The sequence below is a fragment of the Arachis hypogaea genome, chromosome 15 (genome assembly GCF_003086295.3).
Source record: "Arachis hypogaea cultivar Tifrunner chromosome 15, arahy.Tifrunner.gnm2.J5K5, whole genome shotgun sequence".
Classification (NCBI taxonomy): domain Eukaryota; kingdom Viridiplantae; phylum Streptophyta; class Magnoliopsida; order Fabales; family Fabaceae; genus Arachis; species Arachis hypogaea.
In genome coordinates, this window is record NC_092050.1 from 102,568,725 (window position 1) to 102,589,049 (window position 20,325).

The 20,325-nt window shown below is 39.5% G+C and overlaps 1 protein-coding gene across 1 annotated transcript in view; it reads left to right on the forward strand.

The window, feature by feature from the left end:
- Positions 1-14,167, forward strand: part of LOC112748654 (ornithine aminotransferase, mitochondrial) — a 50,965-nt gene extending 36,798 nt beyond the window's left edge. Inside the window, exons 2-8 of the mRNA XM_029292954.1 lie at positions 11,783-11,820; positions 12,124-12,354; positions 12,802-12,961; positions 13,059-13,114; positions 13,467-13,619; positions 13,715-13,812; positions 14,053-14,167. Of these exons, the coding sequence (XP_029148787.1) occupies positions 11,783-11,820; positions 12,124-12,354; positions 12,802-12,961; positions 13,059-13,114; positions 13,467-13,619; positions 13,715-13,812; positions 14,053-14,167 (851 nt within the window). The remainder of the gene's footprint in view (positions 1-11,782; positions 11,821-12,123; positions 12,355-12,801; positions 12,962-13,058; positions 13,115-13,466; positions 13,620-13,714; positions 13,813-14,052) is intronic.
- Positions 14,168-20,325: the final 6,158 nt, after the last annotated feature.

Sequence of the window (20,325 nt, forward strand, 5' to 3'; positions counted from 1 at the left end):
GCAAGCATCAACCTGATACCTGCATCCACTATCAGGATGTGTCTCCAACTTGCTGATGGTTCCACTAAATACCCATCAGGCGTGATTGAGGACATGATTGTCAGAGTTGGGCCATTCGCCTTTCCCACTGACTTTGTTGTGCTGGAAATGGAGGAGCACAAGAGTGCTACTCTCATTCTAGGAAGACCCTTCCTAGCAACTGGACGATCCCTCATTGATGTCCAACAGGGGGAAATAACCCTGAGAGTCAATGATGATGAGTTTAAGTTGAACGCTGTCAAAGCCATGCAGCATCCAGACACATCAACAGACTGCATGAAAGTTGATCTCATTGACTCTTTGGTAAAAGAGATCAACATGGCTGAGAGTCTCGAATCAGAGTTGGAAGACATCTTTAAAGATGTTCAGCCTGATTTGGAGGATTCAGAGGACATGAAAGAGCCTCTGAACTTTCTTCTGAAAGAGGAAGAACCTCCTAAACCCGAGCTCAAGCCACTACCACCATCCTTGAAATACGCATTTCTGGGAGAAGGTGACACTTTTCCAGTGATCATAAGCTCTGCTTTAAATTCACAGGAAGAGGAAGCACTTATTCAAGTGCTAAGGACACACAAGACAGCTCTTGGGTGGTCCATAGGTGACCTTAAGGGCATAAGCCCAGCTAGATGCATGCACAAAATCCTATTGGAGGATAATGCCAAACCAGTGGTTCAACCACAGAGGCGGCTAAATCCAGCCATGAAGGAAGTGGTGCAGAAAGAGGTCACCAAATTACTAGAGGCTGGGATTATTTATCCCATTTCTGATAGCCCCTGGGTGAGCCCTGTTCAAGTCGTCCCGAAAAAGGGAGGCATGACAGTGATTCATAATGAAAAAAATGAACTGGTTCCTACAAGAACAGTTACAGGGTGGCGCATGTGTATTGACTACAGAAGGCTCAATACAGCCACCAGAAAGGATCATTTTCCTTTACCATTCATAGACCAGATGCTAGAGAGACTAGCAGGTCATGATTATTACTGCTTTTTGGATGGCTATTCAGGCTATAACCAGATTGCAGTGGATCCCCAGGATCAAGAGAAAACAGCATTCACATGTCCATCTGGAGTGTTTGCTTATAGAAGGATGCCATTTGGGCTATGTAATGCGCCTGCAACCTTCCAAAGATGCATGCTCTCTATTTTCTCTGACATGGTGGAAAAATTTCTGGAAGTCTTCATGGATGACTTCTCAGTATATGGAGACTCATTCAGCTCCTGTCTTGATCACCTGAAACTTGTTCTGAAAAGATGCCAAGAAACCAACCTAGTTTTAAACTGGGAAAAGTGTCACTTCATGGTGACTGAAGGAATTGTTCTTGGGCATAAAATCTCAAACAAGGGAATAGAGGTGGATCAAGCAAAAATAGAGGTAATTGAAAAATTACCACCACCTGCCAATGTTAAGGCAATCAGAAGCTTTCTGGGGCATGCAGGATTCTATAGGAGGTTTATAAAGGATTTTTCAAAAATTGCAAAACCTCTAAGCAATCTGCTAGCTGCTGACACGCCATTTGTGTTTGACACAACATGCCTACAGGCGTTTGAAACGCTGAAAGCTAAGCTGGTCACAGCACCAGTCATTTCTGCACCAGACTGGACATTGCCATTTGAGTTAATGTGTGATGCCAGTGATCATGCCATTGGTGCAGTATTGGGACAGAGGCATGACAAGCTTCTGCATGTCATTTATTATGCCAGTCGCGTTCTAAATGATGCCCAGAAAAATTACACAACCACAGAAAAAGAACTACTTGCAGTGGTTTACGCCATTGACAAGTTCAGATCATACTTAGTAGGATCAAAAGTGATTGTGTATACTGACCATGCTGCTCTTAAATATCTACTCACAAAGCAGGATTCAAAACCCAGGCTCATCAGATGGGTATTGCTTCTGCAAGAGTTTGATATAGAAATAAGAGACAGAAAAGGGACAGAGAACCAAGTGGCTGATCATCTGTCCCGGATAGAGCCAGTGGAAGGGACGTCCCTCCCCTTTCTTGAGATCTCTGAGACGTTCCCTGATGAGCATCTATTTGCCATTCAGGAAGCACCATGGTTTGCCGATATTGCAAACTATAAAGCTGCACGGTTCATACCCAAGGAGTACAATAGAATACAAAAAAAGAAATTAGTCACTGATGCAAAGTACTACTTGTGGGATGAACCCTATCTCTTTAAGAGATGTGCAGACGGAATTATCCGTAGGTGTGTGCCCAGAGAGGAAGCACAGAGAATCCTATGGCATTGCCATGGATCTTAATATGGAGGCCATTTCGGAGGTGAGAGAACAGCCACCAAGGTCCTCCAATGTGGCTTCTATTGGCCCACACTCTATAAAGATTCCCGAGAGTTTGTACGTAATTGTGACAGTTGCCAAAGAGCTGGTAATCTGCCTCATGGTTACGCCATGCCTCAACAAGGAATCTTGGAAATAGAGTTGTTTGATGTATGGGGAATTGACTTCATGGGACCTTTCCCACCATCATACTCAAACACTTATATTCTGGTGGCAGTTGACTATGTATCAAAATGGGTTGAGGCTATTGCCACTCCCACTAATGATACTAAAACAGTGCTGAAGTTCCTCCAGAAACACATCTTTAGCAGGTTTGGTGTCCCTAGAGTGTTAATCAGTGATGGGGGCACTCACTTCTGCAATAAACAGCTTTACTCTGCCATGGTTCGGTATGGAATTCACCACAAAGTGGCCACACCATATCATCCACAAACCAATGGGCAAGCTGAAGTCTCTAACAGAGAATTAAAGAGAATCCTGGAACGGACAGAAAATACCCGTAGAAAGGATTGGGCAAGGAGCTTGGATGATGCTCTGTGGGCTTACAGAACAGCATTCAAGACCCCTATAGGGACCTCTCCATACCAACTCGTGTATGGTAAGGCATGCCACTTGCCCGTGGAACTGGAACATAAGGCCTACTGGGCAACCAGATTCCTAAACTTTGATGCCAAATTAGCAGGAGAAAAACGATTGTTCCAGCTAAATGAGCTAGAGGAATTCAGATTCACAGCTTTCGAAAATGCCAAGCTTTATAAAGAAAAATCAAAAAAATGGCATGACAGAAAGCTGTCATCTAGAATCTTTGAACCAGGACAGAAGGTCCTGTTGTTTAACTCTAGACTCAGGCTATTCCCCGGGAAACTGAAATCCCGGTGGAGGGAACCATACGTGATTACAAGTGTGTCACCATATGGTTATGTGGAGCTTCAAGATATTGATTCTGATAAGAAGTTCGTTGTCAATGGACAGAGAATCAAGCATTATCTTGAAGGCAACATTGAGCAAGACTGCTCAAGGCTGAAGCTAGATTAAAAGCTCAGCAAGGTCCAGCTAAAGACAATAAAGAAGCGCTTGCTGGGAGGCAACCCAGCCATGGGGCATCAATCCTCTAAGCAGTTCTGCCCTATTTTTATTTTTATTTGTTTATATAAAGTTCACTGACACTAAGGTACAGAATCATTTGTATAAGTTTACAGGGTTACAGAAGGAATTTGCACACAAAACAGAGAGAGGGAGCTCAATGGCAAGAAAACGCCAGTAAAGGGGCATTTTGGGCGTTCAGCGCCCAAAATGGGCATCCACTGGGCGCTGAACGCCAGTAATGGCAGCAATTGGGCGTTCAACGCCAGAAATGGCCACCCAATGGGCGTTGAACGCCAGAAATGGCAGCAAGTGGGCGCTGAACGCCCAGGAGATCAGCATTTGGGCGCTGAACGCCCAAAACAAGCAGTGTTTGGGCGTTCAAACGCCAGGAAGACAGGGAGGAGCCAAATCCAGTTATCCCACACGTATTTCCATTTTAATTTCAAATTTTATGCTTCAATGCATGATTTTTACATAAACATATCAAGAACCCTGATTTCTAAAATCCTTAATTTCTAAAAATCCATCTTTCCAAATTCAATCCAACTCTTTTCAAAATCTTTTCTGAAAACAAATCTATCTTTTTCACTCAAAAATCTTTTCAACTAATCCATATCTTTTTCAAATATCCATATTATCTTTTTCAAAATTCAGAGTTATCTTTTTCAAAAATCTATCATATCTTTTCAAAACTAAACTCTATCTTCTATCTTATCTTTTTCAACTCAATCTTTTTATCTTATCTCTTCCAATTTTTCGAAAACCCACCCCCCCACCCCTTTAAAATTGGGTTCGGCCTCCCCCCTCCTCCATCAACAAGTGCACCTCGATCTCCTTCTATCCCTCTCCTTTCTTTTCTTTTGCTTGAGGACAAGCAAACCTCTAAGTTTGGTGTGTTTTTCCGAGATCACTAAGATCATGGCTCCCAAAGGAAAACAACCCACTCCAAAAGGCAAGAAAGAGAGCGTTCCAAAACCACTTTGGAATCAAGGGAAGTTCTTATCCAAAGAACATTCAGACCATTATCTTAAAGTAATGGGTCTGAGATCAGTGATCCCGAAAGTTAGATTCGATCTGAAAGAAGATGAATATCCGGAGATCCAGGAGCAAATTCGAATCAGGAACTGGGAAGTCCTAGCTAATTCTGAAACGAAAGTAGGAAGGAACATGGTCCAGGAGTTCTATGCTAATATGTGGCAGACTGACAAGCAAAGACTATCTGGAACAGCCTGCTACGAATTTCGGACCATGGTCAGGGGAAAGATTGTTCATACCACCCCTGACAAGATCAGAGAGATATTAAAGCTACCTCAGCTAAAGGATGATCCAGACTCCTTCAACAGGAGGATGATGAGAGTAGACATTGGCCTGGATAAGATCTTAGAGGACATATGTATCCCTGGAGCCAGGTGGACCACCAACACAAAGGGCGTCCCAAATCAACTCAAGAGGGAAGATCTCAAACCAGTTGCCAGAGGATGGCTGGACTTCATTGGGCGTTCTCTGTTGCTCACTAGCAACCGTTCTGAAGTCACAGTTAAAAGAGCAGTGATGATTCATTGCATCATGATGGGAAAGGAAGTGGAGGTTCATCAGCTGATTTCAACTGAGCTCTATAAGATTGCTAACAAAAATTCAAAAGAGGCCAGGTTGGCTTATCCAAGCGTGATTTCTCTACTCTGCAAGGACGCTGGAGTCAAGATGGGAATAACTGAATATATCCTAATTGAAAAGTCAATCACCAAAGCATCAATGGAGAGACAACAAGCACAGGAGGATCTTATCAAGAAGAGAGCACAGGAATTCCTCCCAGAGATTCCTCAAGCAGAATATTGGGAATATCTTGAGGCGTCTGTCACCAAGATACAGGAAGCTATGGAGCAAATAATAAAACAACAGAAGGAACACAGTCAAATGCTGACCCATATGTTTAAAGAACAAGAGGAGCAGGGACGTGACTTAAGGGAACTGAAGCGCCAAAAGTCTTCTGTAATACCAAGCCTCCCAAGGATCAGAGGAACCCCCATACCCCCAGAATAAAGGTTGTTAATTTCCAAGTTCTGCCTTAACTCTGTGACAGTGTCCTTATAAAAAGTCTACCTTAGAAGTCATATAATAGTAATTAGTATCTATTTGATTTTATCTCCAATTAAGCTATATTTTATTTTTCTCATCATCATTAAACATGAATAAAATAGTAGATCTTTTGAATAAGAAGCAATAAAATTTAGAGTTTAATAAAAGAAATTCTAATTGGTTAAATGTGGTGGCAATGCTTTATATCTTCTGAATGAATGCTTGAACAGTGCATATATCTTTTGAATTTGTTATTTAAGACTGTTAAATATGTTGGCTCTTGAAAGATTGATGAACATGAGACATGTTATTGATAATCTGAAAAATCATAAAAATGATTCTTGAAGCAAGAAAAAGCAGCAAAGAACAAAGCTTGCAGAAAAAAAAAAAAAGCAAGCAGAAAAAGCCAAAAGCTCTTAAAACCAAAAGGCAAGGGCAAATAAAAAGGATCCCAAGGCTTTGAGCATCAGTGGATAGGAGGGCCTAAAGGACTAAAATTCTGGTCTAAGTGGCTAAACCAAGCTGTCCCTAACCATGTGCTTGTGGCGTGCAGGTGTCAAGTGAAAACTTGAGACTGAGCGGTTAAAGTCAAGGTCCTAAGCAAAAAAAAGAAGAGTGTGCTTAAGAACTCTGGACACCTCTAATTGGGGACTTTAGCAAAGCTGAGTCACAATCTGAAAAGGTTCACCCAGTTATGTGTCTGTGGCATTTATGTATCCAGTAGTAATACTGGAAAACAAAGTGCTTAGGGCCACGGCCAAGACTCATAAAGAAGCTGTGTTCAAGAATCATCACACTAAACTAAGAGAATCAATAACACTATCTGAATTCTGAATTCCTATAGATGCCAATCACTCTGAGCTTCAATGGATAAAGTGAGATGCCAAAACTGTTCAGAGGCAAAAAGCTACTAGTCCCGCTCATCTAATTAGGATCTAAGCTTCAATAAAAAAAAAAAACTCTGAGATATTATTGCTTCTCAACCTATTAGTCTTCTATTTTATTTGTCTAGTTGCTTGAGGACAAGCAACAGTTTAAGTTTGGTGTTGTGATGAGCGGATATTTTATACGCTTTTTGGGGATAATTTCATATAGTTTTTAGTATGTTTTAGTTAGTTGTTAGTCTCTTTCTATTAGTTTTTAGGAAAAATTCATATTTCTGGACTTTACTATGAGTTGTGTGTTTTTCTGTAATTTCAGGTATTTTTCTGGCTGAAATTGAAGGAGCTGAGCAAAAATCTGATTCAGGCTGAAAAAGGACTGCTGATGCTGTTGGATTCTGACCTCCCTACACTCAAAGTGGAATTTCTGGAGCTACAGAACTTGAAATGGCATGCTTCCAATTGCGTTGGAAAGTAGACATCCAGGGCTTTCCAGCAATATATAATAGTCCATACTTTGCACAAGAATAAACGACGTAAACTGGCGTTCAACGCCAGTCCTCTGCCCAATTCTGGCGTCCAGCGCCAGAAAAGGATCAAAAGCTGGAGTTGAACGCCCAAACTGGCATAAAAACTGGCGTTCAACTCCACAAATGACCTCTGCACGTGAATTGCTTAAGTCTCAGCCCAGCACACACCAAGTGGGCCCCAGAAGTGGATCTCTGCATCATCCATCATAGTTTATCCAATTTTTGTAAACCTAGGCTACTAGTTTAGTATTTAAACAACTTTTAGAGACTTATTTTGTATCTCATGACATTTCAGATTTAAACTTTGTATTCTCCGACGGCATGAGTCTCTAAACCCCATTGTTGGGGGTGAGAAGCTCTGCTGTGTCTCGATGAATTAATGCAAGTATTTCTGTTTTCCATTCAAACACGCTTGTTCCTATCTAAGATGTTCATTCGCGCTTAACTGTGATGGAGGTGATGAGCTGTGACACTCATCACCTTCCTCAAATCATGAACGTGTGCCTGACAACCACCTCCGTTCTATATACGATTGAATGAGTATCTCTTAGATTCCTTAATCAGAATCTCCGTGGTATAAGCTAGAACTGATGGCAGCATTCATGAGAATCCGGAAAGTCTAAACCTTGTCTGTGGTATTCCGAGTAGGATTCAAGGATTGAATGACTGTGACGAGCTTCAAACTCTTGAAGGCTGGGCGTTAGTGACAGACGCAAAAGGATAGTAAATCATATTCCAACCGGATCGAGAACCAACCGGTGATTAGCCGTGCTGTGACAGAGCGCGTGAGCGTAGTTTTCACTGGGAGGACGAAAGGTAGCCATTGACAACGGTGATCCACCAACACACAGCTTACCATAGGAGGACGTGCGTGCGTGAATCAGAAGACAGAGGAAAGCAGAGATTCAGAAGATAAAGCATCTCCAAAACTCCAACATATTCTCCATTACTGCATAACAAGTAACCTTTAATTTATGCTCTCTCAGTTATTCACAATTCAACTGATAAACATAATTTACTTCCTGACTAAGATTTACAAGATAACCATAGATTGCTTCAAACCAACAATCTCCATGGGATTCGACCCTTACTCACGTAAGGTATTACTTGGACGACCCAGTGCACTTGCTGGTTAGTGGTACGCGTTGTGAAAAGTGTGATTCACAATTCGTGCACCAGAGAGAAACTGAAAAAGTTTTTCTCACTGAAGAATGCAGTGCAGTAATTTTGAAAAGCTTACCAGAAAAGCTTAAAGATCCCAGAAGCTTTATGATACGATCCACATTAGAGGATGCTTGTACCAAGATAGCTCTGTGTGACCTTGGGGCAAGTATAAACCTAATACCTGCATCCACTATCAAAAAGCTTGGTTTGACTGATGAAGTTAAACCAACCCAGATATGCCTCCAACTTGCAGATGGCTCCATTAAAATCCCATCAGGCATAATTGAGGACATGATTGTCAAGGTTGGGCCATTTGCCTTTCCTACTGACTTTGTAGTGCTGGAAATGGAGGAGCACAAGAGTGCAACCCTCATTCTAGGAAGACCTTTCCTAGAAACTGGACGCACCCTCATTGATGTCCAAAGAGGAGAGATAACTCAGAGAGTCAATGAGGATGAGTTTAATTTGAATGCTGTCAAAGCTATGCAGCATCCAGACACACCAAAAGACTGCTTGAGCGCAGATGTTATTGAATCCTTGGTGGAAGAGGTCAATATGATTGAGAGTCTCGAATCAGAGCTAGAGGACATTTTTAAGGATGTTCAGCCTGATCTGGAGGAACCAAAGAAAACAGAAGAACCTCTAAAAACTTCTCAGGAAGAGAATAAGCCTCCTGAACCCGAGCTCAAACCATTACCACCATACTTGAAATATGCATTTCTGGGAGAAGGTGACACTTTTTCAGTGATCATAAGCTCTTCTTTAAATCCACAGGAAGAGAAAGCACTAATTCAGGTGCTAAGGACACACAAGACAGCTCTTAGGTGGTCTATAAGTGATCTTAAGGGTATTAGCCCAGCAAGATGCATGCACAAGATCCTATTGGAGGATGATGCTAAGCCAGTAGTTCAACCACAGAGGCGGCTAAATCCAGTCATGAAGGAGGTGGTGCAGAAAGAGGTCACTAAGTTACTAGAGGCTGAGATTATTTATCCTATCTCTGATAGCCCCTGGGTGAGTCCTGTCCAAGTTGTCCCCAAGAAGGGAGGCATGACAGTGGTTTATAATAAAAAGAATGAACTGGTTCCTACTAGAATAGTTACAGGGTGGCGTATGTGTATTGACTACAGAAGGCTCAATACAGCCACCAGAAAGGATCATTTTCCTTTACCATTCATAGACCAGATGCTAGAGAGACTAGCAGGTCATGAATACTACTGCTTTTTGGATGGATATTCAGGTTACAACCAAATTACAGTAGATCCTCAAGACCAAGAGAAGACAGCATTCACATGTCCATCTGGAGTATTTGCCTACAAAAGGATGCCATTTGGTCTGTGCAATGCACCTGCAACCTTTCAGAGGTGCATGCTCTCTATTTTCTCTGATATGGTAGAGAAATTTCTAGAAGTCTTCATGGATGACTTCTCAATATTTGAAGACTCATTCAGCTCCTGTCTTGACCATCTAACACTTGTTCAGAAAAAGTGCCAAGAGACTAACCTGGTTTTAAACTGGGAGAAATGTCACTTTATAGTGCTAAAGAAATTGTCCTTGGGCATAAAATTTCAAACAAGAGAATAGAGGATTTTTCAAAAATTACAAAATCTCTGAGCAATCTGCTAGCTGCTGACATGCCATTTGTCTTTGACACGGAGTGTCTATAGGCATTTGAAACTCTGAAAGCTAAGCTGGTCACAGCACCAGTTATTTCTGCACCAAACTGGACATTACTATTCGAACTAATGTGTGATGCCAGTGACCATGCCATTGGTGCAGTATTAGGACAGAGGCATAACAAGCCTCTGCATGTCATTTATTATGCTAGCCGTGTTTTAAATAATGCACAGAAGAATTACACAACCACAGAAAAGAAGTTACTTGCAGTGGTTTATGCCATTGACAAGTTCAGATCTTATTTAGTAGGATTAAAAGTGATTGTGTACACTGACCATGCTGCTCTAAAATATCTCCTCACAAAGCAGGATTCAAAATCCAGACTCATAAGATGGGTGTTGCTTCTGCAAGAGTTTGATATAGAAATAAGAGACAGAAAAGAGACAGAGAACCAAGTAGCAGATCACTTGTCTAGAATAGAACCAGTAGCAGGAGTGTCCCTCCCTCCTACTAAGATCTCTGAAACCTTCCCGGATGAGCAACTCTTTGCCATTCAAGAAGTACCATGGTTTACAGACATTGCAAACTATAAAGCTGTGAGGTTCATACCCAAGGAGTACAGCAAGGTGTAAACAAAAAAATTGATTTCTGATGCAAAATAGTACCTGTGGGATGAACCATATCTCTTTAAGAGGTGTGCAGACGGAATGATCCGTAGATGTGTACCTAGAGAAGAGGCAAAGAAAATCCTATGGCATTGCCATGGATCACAATATGGAGGACATTTTGGAGGTGAGTGAACAGCCACCAAGGTTCTCCAGTGTGGCTTCTACTGGCCTACTCTCTATAGAGACTCCCGAGAGTTTGTACGTAACTGTGACAGTTGCCAAAGAGCTGGTAATCTATCTCACGGTTATGCCATGCCTCAACAAGGGATCTTAGAGATTGAATTGTTTGATGTATGGGGTATTGACTTCATGGGGCCTTTCCCACCATCATACTCAAACACTTATATTCTGGTGGCAGTAGACTATGTATCTAAATGGGTAGAGACAATTGCAACACCCACTAATGATACTAACACTACAAGAAAAATACCCATTCAGCCACACTTTTTTTAAGCTACATTTGAAAAGCGTAGCCTATTCTATGAATAGGCTACGCTTTTCTCCGTGTTGCCTTTTTATGAGGGAAAAGGATACACAATTGTGGCATCATTTAAAAAGTGTAGCCTTAGGTATTATAGAAATCACTTATAAAACGTAGCCTTAGATTAATATTTATGGGTTCACTTTTTATATCAAAGGAAACGTTTTTAGAGAGTAGCTTATTTGTTAAGTTTTAAGTACACTTAAAAAGTGATGCCTAATGTATCTAAAGCCAAAAAATTGACACTTGGTAACTTTTTTTTCCCTCTTTTTCTCGAAACACTTAGTGAAATTTGTGTAAATTCCTCTTTTTTCCCTCTTTTTCCTTCATCCCTGCACTGACCGTGAAACCACTCACCATCGCCACTGACCACTCACCATCGCGCAGAAACCCTCTCACCATCGCGAAGAAACCCACTCATCACCACTCACCACTGACCGTCACTCCTGTTCGCTCTCATCTCTGCGCTTCTCACCTTCGCCAACCCTGTCGCACACAACCCTCACCTTCGCCATTCTCGCCGTCGCTGATGACTGTCGCTGTTGCTGCACTGACCATCGCTCTTCTTCTCCGTTCTACCCTAATCGTCTTCTCCATGCCCTAATCACTGATGACTGTCGCTGTTCTGACCATCGCTGTTGCTGCGCCACTGTCACCATCGTCATCTCCATGCTTCTCATCATCGTCTTATCTGTGCTCACATCGTTGAATATGTATGTATTAATTTCTATTTGGTTCTGAAATTTCAGAGGTTTAGGGTTTCGATTTTAGGGGTTTTAATTTGGGAGTTTTAATCTGTGAAATACATATATATAGCTTGTTTTGATTTGCTTAACTTTTAGGTAAAAATTATATTTTATATATGAAATCTGTTCAATTTGCTTTGATTAAGGGTAATCTTAATTTTGCAACTTCATCTGATTGTTGTGTTTAATCAAGCAGGTTATATCTGTGAAGGCATTATCATTAATCTTGTTGTGGTGCAAAAAAATAAGAAGTGATGCTCCACTAAACTCTGCTTTTATATTTATATGGCAATTCTTCTGGAGGAGTACCAGATCTCCCTGTTCCTGCTCAGAGATGCTTGGCATTTACATGAATTCTGGTATTAGAGCATTGCTCCTTTTTCATGATTGAAGTGCGTGATGATGTCCTTTGGTTGCTATGCACTTGTCTTATGGTTATTCCATAAGCTATAGATCTCGAATTTTGATTCAGAAATGGTGCCCAAATGAGTTATAGAAGTTAATTTCTAATTATTGAAGTGCCTGTCTTTTCCTTAGGGACATTGCCATCCTAAAATTCTGAAAGCCTTAACAGAGCAGGCAGAAAAGCTGACCCTGAGCTCTCGAGCCTTTTACAATGATCAGTTTCCACCATTTGCTGAGCATTTGACAAGTATGCTTGGTTATGATATGGTTCTTCCCATGAACACTGGTGCTGAAGGAGTGGAAACAGCTCTGAAATTAGCAAGAAAGTGGGGTTATGAAAAGAAAAGAATTCCCAAAGATGAGGTATAACAATGAGATCATCTTAACAGTAGTCATATCTTAATGTTTTACATTTTCCAAGGTTATGAGGTTGAAGTGAATGTTTGCTTAGTGTGGGTCTGTGGCCTAGTACACAAGGAATATCTCATGACATGCTAAGCTGAAATCCACAATACTTTATGACTTTATTTTTCCTCCCCGAACCCCCTTTTCTTTGTGGATATTAATAGTATTTGCAAAACTAAAGGGAGAAATGCTTTAGCTATGGCCTGAAGAATCTGTTTTGACATATGTTCTCAATAAATATTTTGGAAACTAAATGCTTGTAAGATGTATTGGTACTCCTCCTCTGCAAAGATAAAATGAAAGAAGTCTACTCTTCAAAATATAGCATCTTCTTTTCTGTTTATGAGATGCAGATTTGAATTTTCCTGGTGTTTGTCTATTTATGTTCACGGATACTTGTGGCAGGCTATTATTGTGTCATGTTGTGGCTGCTTCCATGGCCGTACACTAGCTGTTATATCTATGAGTTGTGACAATGAAGCTACCCGGGGTTTTGGTCCTTTATTGCCTGGCCATCTTAAAGTTGATTTTGGTGATGCAGAAGCCCTTGAAAGAATTTTTAAAGGTTCTTAGTGCTCCCATACTTTGCTTTACATTTTCATCACTATATTTTAGTTTAAATTGACTGATCTTTGATTTTTTTTTTCTGTAAAAAAATTCAGAAAAAGGAGAACACATAGCTGGCTTTCTTTTGGAACCCATCCAGGGTGAAGCTGGGGTATGATCTTTTGAGAACACTTAATCTGCTTGGCAACACTCACCTTGTTGGTTGAATTGAAAATTGAGATGCTAAAGAAGTTGCTATATACATTATACCCTGATGTTATAGTTTGATGATGTTATTTCCGGTCTCACCATTTGATTGTTTTATATTATGTTTACATACAATGGGAAATCCTTGTTGCTTCTTCAAATTCTTTGGCTAAGAAAAAGATAAGTGTGCTTATAGATTTCATTTTGGTCAAGAGCCATGACATTCGGTTGAATATTCATATTTTTATTATGTTCTGATTTCTCAAAGTACATATCTTGGTTGCATCTTTTGATATGTTTTTATTATTTATTTGAAGGTAATCATTCCTCCGGATGGCTATTTGAAAGCTGTTAGAGATCTTTGCACCAGATATAATGTGCTGATGATTGCAGACGAAATACAAAGTGGGTTAGCAAGAACAGGGAAGATGCTGGCTTGTGACTGGGAAGAAGTTCGCCCAGATGTTGTGGTTAGAAAATAGAAATCAGCTTAACCTTGGAATTGTATATCTTTTTATTCTTTCCCAGCACTATGAGTTGAACCTTATTATGTCTTTTTACTCAGATACTAAGGAAAGCATTGGGTGGAGGAGTTTTTCCTGTGAGTGCAGTTCTTGCAGACAAGGATGTAATGCTTTGTATAAAACCAGGAGAGCATGGAAGGTTTGATTTTATCATACAAATGCTTTTTATAAATGGTCCTTATTATGATTCCTTTATTTACATTTTCTTGCCGATAGTTGTGACTGTTGTCTGAAGTTTTATACTTCTATTTACCACTTGGCAATATTTTTTAGTCTTCTGTATAGGTCGAGTAATTTCATTTATTGAAATGAAAGTAATTTTGTTTATTAATTAAACAAGAGAAGAGTGCTGAACTTCTTTGTATATTATTGATTACAGTACCTTTGGCGGGAATCCATTGGCCAGTGCTGAACTTCTTAAATCCTATGATTATAAAGTTTTACCTAAAGGAGCTAAAGCTACTGTCTCTCTATGGTTCAGGTACAAAACTTAATTATTTTGCTGTATAATTAATTTACCTAGCTATCTATCTTTTGCTTTATAATATCAATTTCAATATATCATTCTGAATTTGAAATCACCTCTGTCAGTTGTATTTGATGAAGATTTTGAAGCTCAACTAGCTGACAACAATGATGCAAGACTGGAAGTGTCTCTATTGGCGAGGAGCCCTGACCAAGAGCTGACTGAAGTTAGTAACTCAATAGTTGAACAAGTTGGCTTATAGTCCCCCCCCCCCAACAAAAATGTCCTTAACATGATGATATTTCTATGATAATAGAAGAACATACTGATTTGCAATTTATTATAAGTGTGTTATTTCTTTGAATTTCTTGAAGCTCGTAACTTTGTAGTAATTCGTCACTTCTCTTACCAGGCATTTATAAGTATAATTATTATAAGTGTATTATAAGTATAATTATGTATTTATTTTTATTTTATAATATTCAACTCATTTAAATAAAAATGCAGAATTATTATATATGTAATCATATTATTAACTATTATGTTGTATTAATAATTATTAGATATATATAGAAAAAAAATGAGACCTAAGGCTACACTTATATACAGTAGCTGTAGTATACAAAAAAAAGAGGGACCTAAGGCTACGCTTATAAAAAGTAGCTATGGTATACAATGTGGCTACGCTTTACAAGTGATGCAGTAGCGTTGAAAAGCGTAGCCTATTTTGGAAAAATGAAAGCTGAAAAGCGTAGCCTTTGGTCCTAGACAACATCACTTGAAAAGCGTAGCCTATTCCCAAACGTCAAAAGTGTAGCCCTTGGTGCAGAAAAGCGTAGCCTTTGAGAATAGGCAACGGCTGAATAGGAATCACCCCAAAAAACGTAGCCGTAGCCCAAAAAGCGTAGCCGTAGCCTAAGGCATCATTTTTTTTCACTTTTGGCTACACTTTTCAAGTGTACCTGAATGGGTATTTTTCTTGTAGTGTAAGATAGTGATGAAGTTCCTCCAGAAGCAAATCTTCAGCAAGTTCGGTGTCCCTAGGATACTGATCAACGACGGAAGCACTTATTTTTGCAATAAACAGCTTAACTCTGCTCTGGTCCGATATGAAATTAACCATAAAGTGTCGACTCCATATCATCCACAGACAAATGGGCAACTGAAGTCTCAAATAGAGAACTAAAATGAATCCTGGAGCGGACTGTAAATGCCCGTAGAAAGGATTGGGCAAGAGGTCTGGATGATGCTATGTGGGCATACAAAACAGCATTCAAGACTCTTATAGGGACCTCTCCATACCAGCTTGTGTATGGAAAAGCTTGTCATCTTCCAGTGGAACTCGAACACAAGGCCTACTGGGCAACCAGGTTCCTAAACCTTGATACTAAGGTAGCTAGAGAGAGGAGATTACTCCAGTTGAATGAGCCAAAAGAATTCAGACTCAATGCTTTCGAAAATGCAAAAATTTATACAGAGAAAGCAAAAATATGGCATGAAAAAAAGCTGTCATCTAGAGTCTTTGAGACAGGATAGAAGGTCCTGCTGTTTAACTCTAGACTCAGATTGTTCCCCGGGAAATTGAAATCCCAGTGGAGGGGCCCATATGTGATTACAAGTGTGTCACCATATGGCTATGTAGAACTTCAAGATATTGATTCTGACAAAAAGTTCATTGTTAATGGACAAAGAATCAAACATTATCTTGAAGGAAATGTTGAGCAAGAATGCTCAAAGCTGAGACTAAGTTAAAAAGCTCAGTAAAGTCCAGCTAAAGACAGTAAAGAAGCGCTTGCTGGGAGGCAACCCAGCCATTATCAATAATTAGATATTTGTAACAGTTAGATAAGTCTTTTTAATTTTGTTTTCCTTGTTAATTAATATATTTTCAGTGAAAAAGTCAGGAAAATAGAGGTTCAAGACATAAAAAAGAGAAATCACAAAGAAAAGGAGCTCACTGGCGTCAAAACGCCAGTAAGGAGGCAAATTGGGTGTTAAACGCCAGAATGGCTACCATTCTAGGTGTTTAACGCCAGTAAAGGTATCATTCTGGGTGTTAAACGCCAGAATAGGCAGCATTCTAGGCGTTTAACGCCAGAATTAGTAGCATTCTGGGCGTTCAGAAAAATGCCCAGTGAAGAAGGATTTCTGGCGTTTAACGCCAGCCAGGATACCTGGCTGGGCGTTAAACGCCCAAAATGGCCACCAGATGGGCGTTAAACGCCAAAATGGATATCATTCTGGGTGTTTAATGCCAGAACAGATAGGGGAGAGGTAATTTCATTTTCAATTCAATTTTTTTCGAATTTTCTTGTTTTAATTCAAAATTTTTTGCATCTAAACATTACAAACATTCAATTTCTAACTTCCATTAACAAAAATTCATAATCTTATAAATTCCTTTTAATTCTCATTCAAATTCTTTTCAAATCTTTTTCAAAAACGTATTTATCTTTCCAATTTCTTTTCAAATCTTTTCAATTCATTCATATTATCTTTTATTTCTTAGATGTATAAACAAAAATTCAGATTTAACTTCCTCATATCTTCTTCATATCTCTAAAATTTTGAAAACAATCTTCTCTTTTACATATCATGTTTAGCTTTTATCAATCATATCTTTCAATCATATCTTTTTCTTTTCTAAATTTTCGACCCCATTCCCTCCCTCCCCTTTATTTATAAATTCAGCCACCTCCTTTGGTTCATCATTGGAATCCTTCTCTCTATCTATTCATCTTCTTTCTTTCTATTTTTCTTGAGGGCAAGCAAAGCATGAAGTTTAGTGTGATTTCTGTGATCCCTAAGCCAAACTAAACAAAGTTCATGGCTCCCAAAGGAAAACAAACCACTTCAAGAGGTAAGAAAGAAGGCAACTCAAAGCCACTTTGGATGCATGAGAAATTCTGCACCAAAGAACATGCAGACCACTACCTCAAAATAGTATGCAGAAGATCAGTGATCCCGGAAGTTAGATTCAATCTGAAAGAAGATGAATACTCGGAGATCCAAAAGCAGATTCAAAACAGGGGCTGGGAAGTCCTGGCTAATCCTGAAATACATGTTGGAAGAAACATGGTCCAAGAATTCTATGCAAATCTGTGGATGACAGAGAAGCAAAGATTAGAAGGAATTACTTTCTACACCTTCCGGACTATGGTCAGAGGGAAGATTATTTACTTCCACCTTGATAAAGTGAGAGAAGTTCTTAAACTTCCTCAACTATAGGATGATCCAGAGTCTTTTAATAGGAGAATGGCCAAGGATAAAAAGCTGGATCAAGTTCTAGAGGACATATGCCTCCCTGGAACCAAATGGATTACCAATTCAAAGGTTAGCTGAATTTCATTAGGCGCTCTATACTCCCAACCAGCAACCGATCTGAAGTCACTGTCAAGAGGGCAGTGATGATTCACTGTATTATGCTAGGGAAGGAGGTAGAAATTCATCAGTTGATCCCCATTAAATTTTACACAATTGCAAACAAGGAATCCACTGAGGCCAAATTGGCCTACCCAAGCTTGATTAGTCTGCTATGCAAAGATGCGGGGGTACAGATGGGTGTGGATGAATTTATCCCAGTTGAACGCCCAATCACCAAAAAAGGGATGGATGGACCTCAAATTCAAGATAACCCTACCAAGAGGGGGACGCATGAACTCCTTCCAGAAATTCCTCAATTTGACTATTGGGCTCTCTTAGAAGCATCTGTCACCAAGCTGCAAGAAACTATGAATCAACTCAAAGAGGAGCAGCAGACTCAAAATAGCATGCTTTGCAAACTGCTCATAGAACAAGAGAAATAAGGGCGTGAGATACAAGAGCTAAAGCGCCAGAAGCTGTCCCTTGAAGAGCCAGGCGTCCCACAAATTGAAGGAGCACTTGCCTCTCCCAATGCAGGTTGTTGAGTCCTAACTCTGTGATAACTTTTGTTATTAGAGATCTATTTTAAGAGTTACATGAGCATTAGTATTAGAGTTATTTATTTTTGTGTCTTTAATTTCCTTTCTTTTATTATTATTTGTCTGATTTTATGATTATTTTATGTCTTATTTCTATTCCATGATCAATAAAGTTTAGAGTATATGTCTTAAAGCTATGAATAATCCCATAAATCCCTCACCTTTCTTAAAAGAAAAATGTTTTTATTTGCAAAAGAACAAGAAGTACATGAATTTTGAATTATATCTTGAAAATAATCTAATTATTTTGATGTGGTGGCAATACTTTTTGTTTTCTGAATGAATGCTTGAACAGTGCATATTTTTGAATTTGTTGTTTATGAATGTTAAAATTGTGGGCTCTTGAAAGAATAATGAAAAAGAAAAAATGTTATTGATAATCTAAAAATTCATAAAATTGATTCTTGAAGCAAGAAAAAGCAGTCAATACAAAGCTTGCGAAAAAAATTGGCAAAAAATAAAAGAAAAAGAGAAAGCAAGTAGAAAAAGCCAATAACCCTTTAAACTAAAAGGCAAGGGTAAAGAGGATCCAAGGCTTTGAGCATTAATGGATAAGAGGGCCCAAAAGAATAAAGTCCTGGCCTAAGCGGTTGAATCAAGCTGTCCCTAACCATGTGCTTGTGGCATGGAGGTCCAAGTGAAGAGCTTGAGACTGAGTGGTTAAAGTCATGGTCCAAAGCAAAAAGAGTGTGCTTAAGAGCTCTGGGCACCTCTAACTGGGGACTTTAGCAAAGCTGAGTCACAATCTGAAAAGGTTCACCGAGTTATGTGTCTGTGGTATTTATGTATCCGGTGGTAATACTGGAAAACAAAGTGCTTAGGGTCACGACCAAGACTCATAAAGTAATTGTATTCAAGAATCAACATACTAAACTAGGAGAATCAATAATACTATCTGAATTCTGAGTTCCTATAGATGCCAATCATTCTGAACTTCAAAGGATAAAGTGAGATGCCAAAACTGTTCAGAAGAAAAAAGGCTACAAGTCCCGCTCATCTAATTAGAACTGAGCTTCATTGATACTTGAAATTTATCGTATATTTTATTCTTTTTATCCTATTTTGTTTTTATTTGCTTAGGGACAAGCAGCAATTTAAGTTTGGTGTTGTGATGAGCGGATAATTTATACCCTTTTTGGCATTGTTTTTACATAGTTTTTAGTATGTTTTAGTTACTTTTTATTATATTTTTATTAGTTTTTATTCAAAAATCACATTTCTGGACTTTACTATGAGTTTGTGTGTTTTTCTGTAATTTCAGGTATTTTCTGGCTGAAATTGAGGGACCTGAGCAAAAATCTAATTCAGAGGCTGAAAAAGGACTGCATATGCTGTTGGATTCTGACCCACCTGCACTCGAAATAGATTTTTTGGAGCTACAGAAGTCTAATTGGTGTTCTCTCAATTGCGTGGAAAAGTAGACATCCTGAGCTTTCCAGCAATGTATAATAGTTCATACTTTCCCGAGATTTGATGGTCGAAACTAGCGTCCAAAATCAGCCTAAAACTTTCTGGCGTAAAACGCCAGAACTGGCTCCTTTTTCGGCGTTAAACGCCCATTCTGGCACCTAGGGTGGCGTTTAACGCCAAATTTGGGCATATGAACGCGTGAAAGCTTGAAAGCTCAGCCCAGGCACGCACCAAGTGGGTCCCAGAAGTGAAATTCTGCACTATCTGCACTTAGTTACTCATTTTCTGTAAACCTAAGTTACTAGTCTAGTATAAAAACTACTTTTAGAGATTCATTTTGAAACTGACGACATTTTTTACATTTCATATTGTATCTTTGACGGCATGAGTCTCTAAACCCATAGGTGGGGGTGAGGAGCTCTACTGTGTTTCAATGGATTAATGCAATTACTACTGTTTTCTATTCAATCACGCTTGATTCTATTCTAAGATACTCAATCGTACTTCAATATGGAGAATATGATGATCCGTGACACTCATCATTATCCTCAACCCTATGAATGCGTGCCTGACAACCACTCTGTTCTATCTGAGCTCAACGTAGTCATTGGGCAACATCTTGAGTGTGCATCTCTTGGATTTCTAATCCACGGACCGGGTCCAGAGGTTAGAACCTTCGTGGAATAGGCTAGAATCATTGGTAGCATTTTTAGGATCTGGAAAGTCTAAACCTTGTCTATAGTATTCCGAGCAGGATCTGGAAGGGGATGACTGTGACGAGCTTCAAACTCGCGAATGTGGGGCACAAGTGACA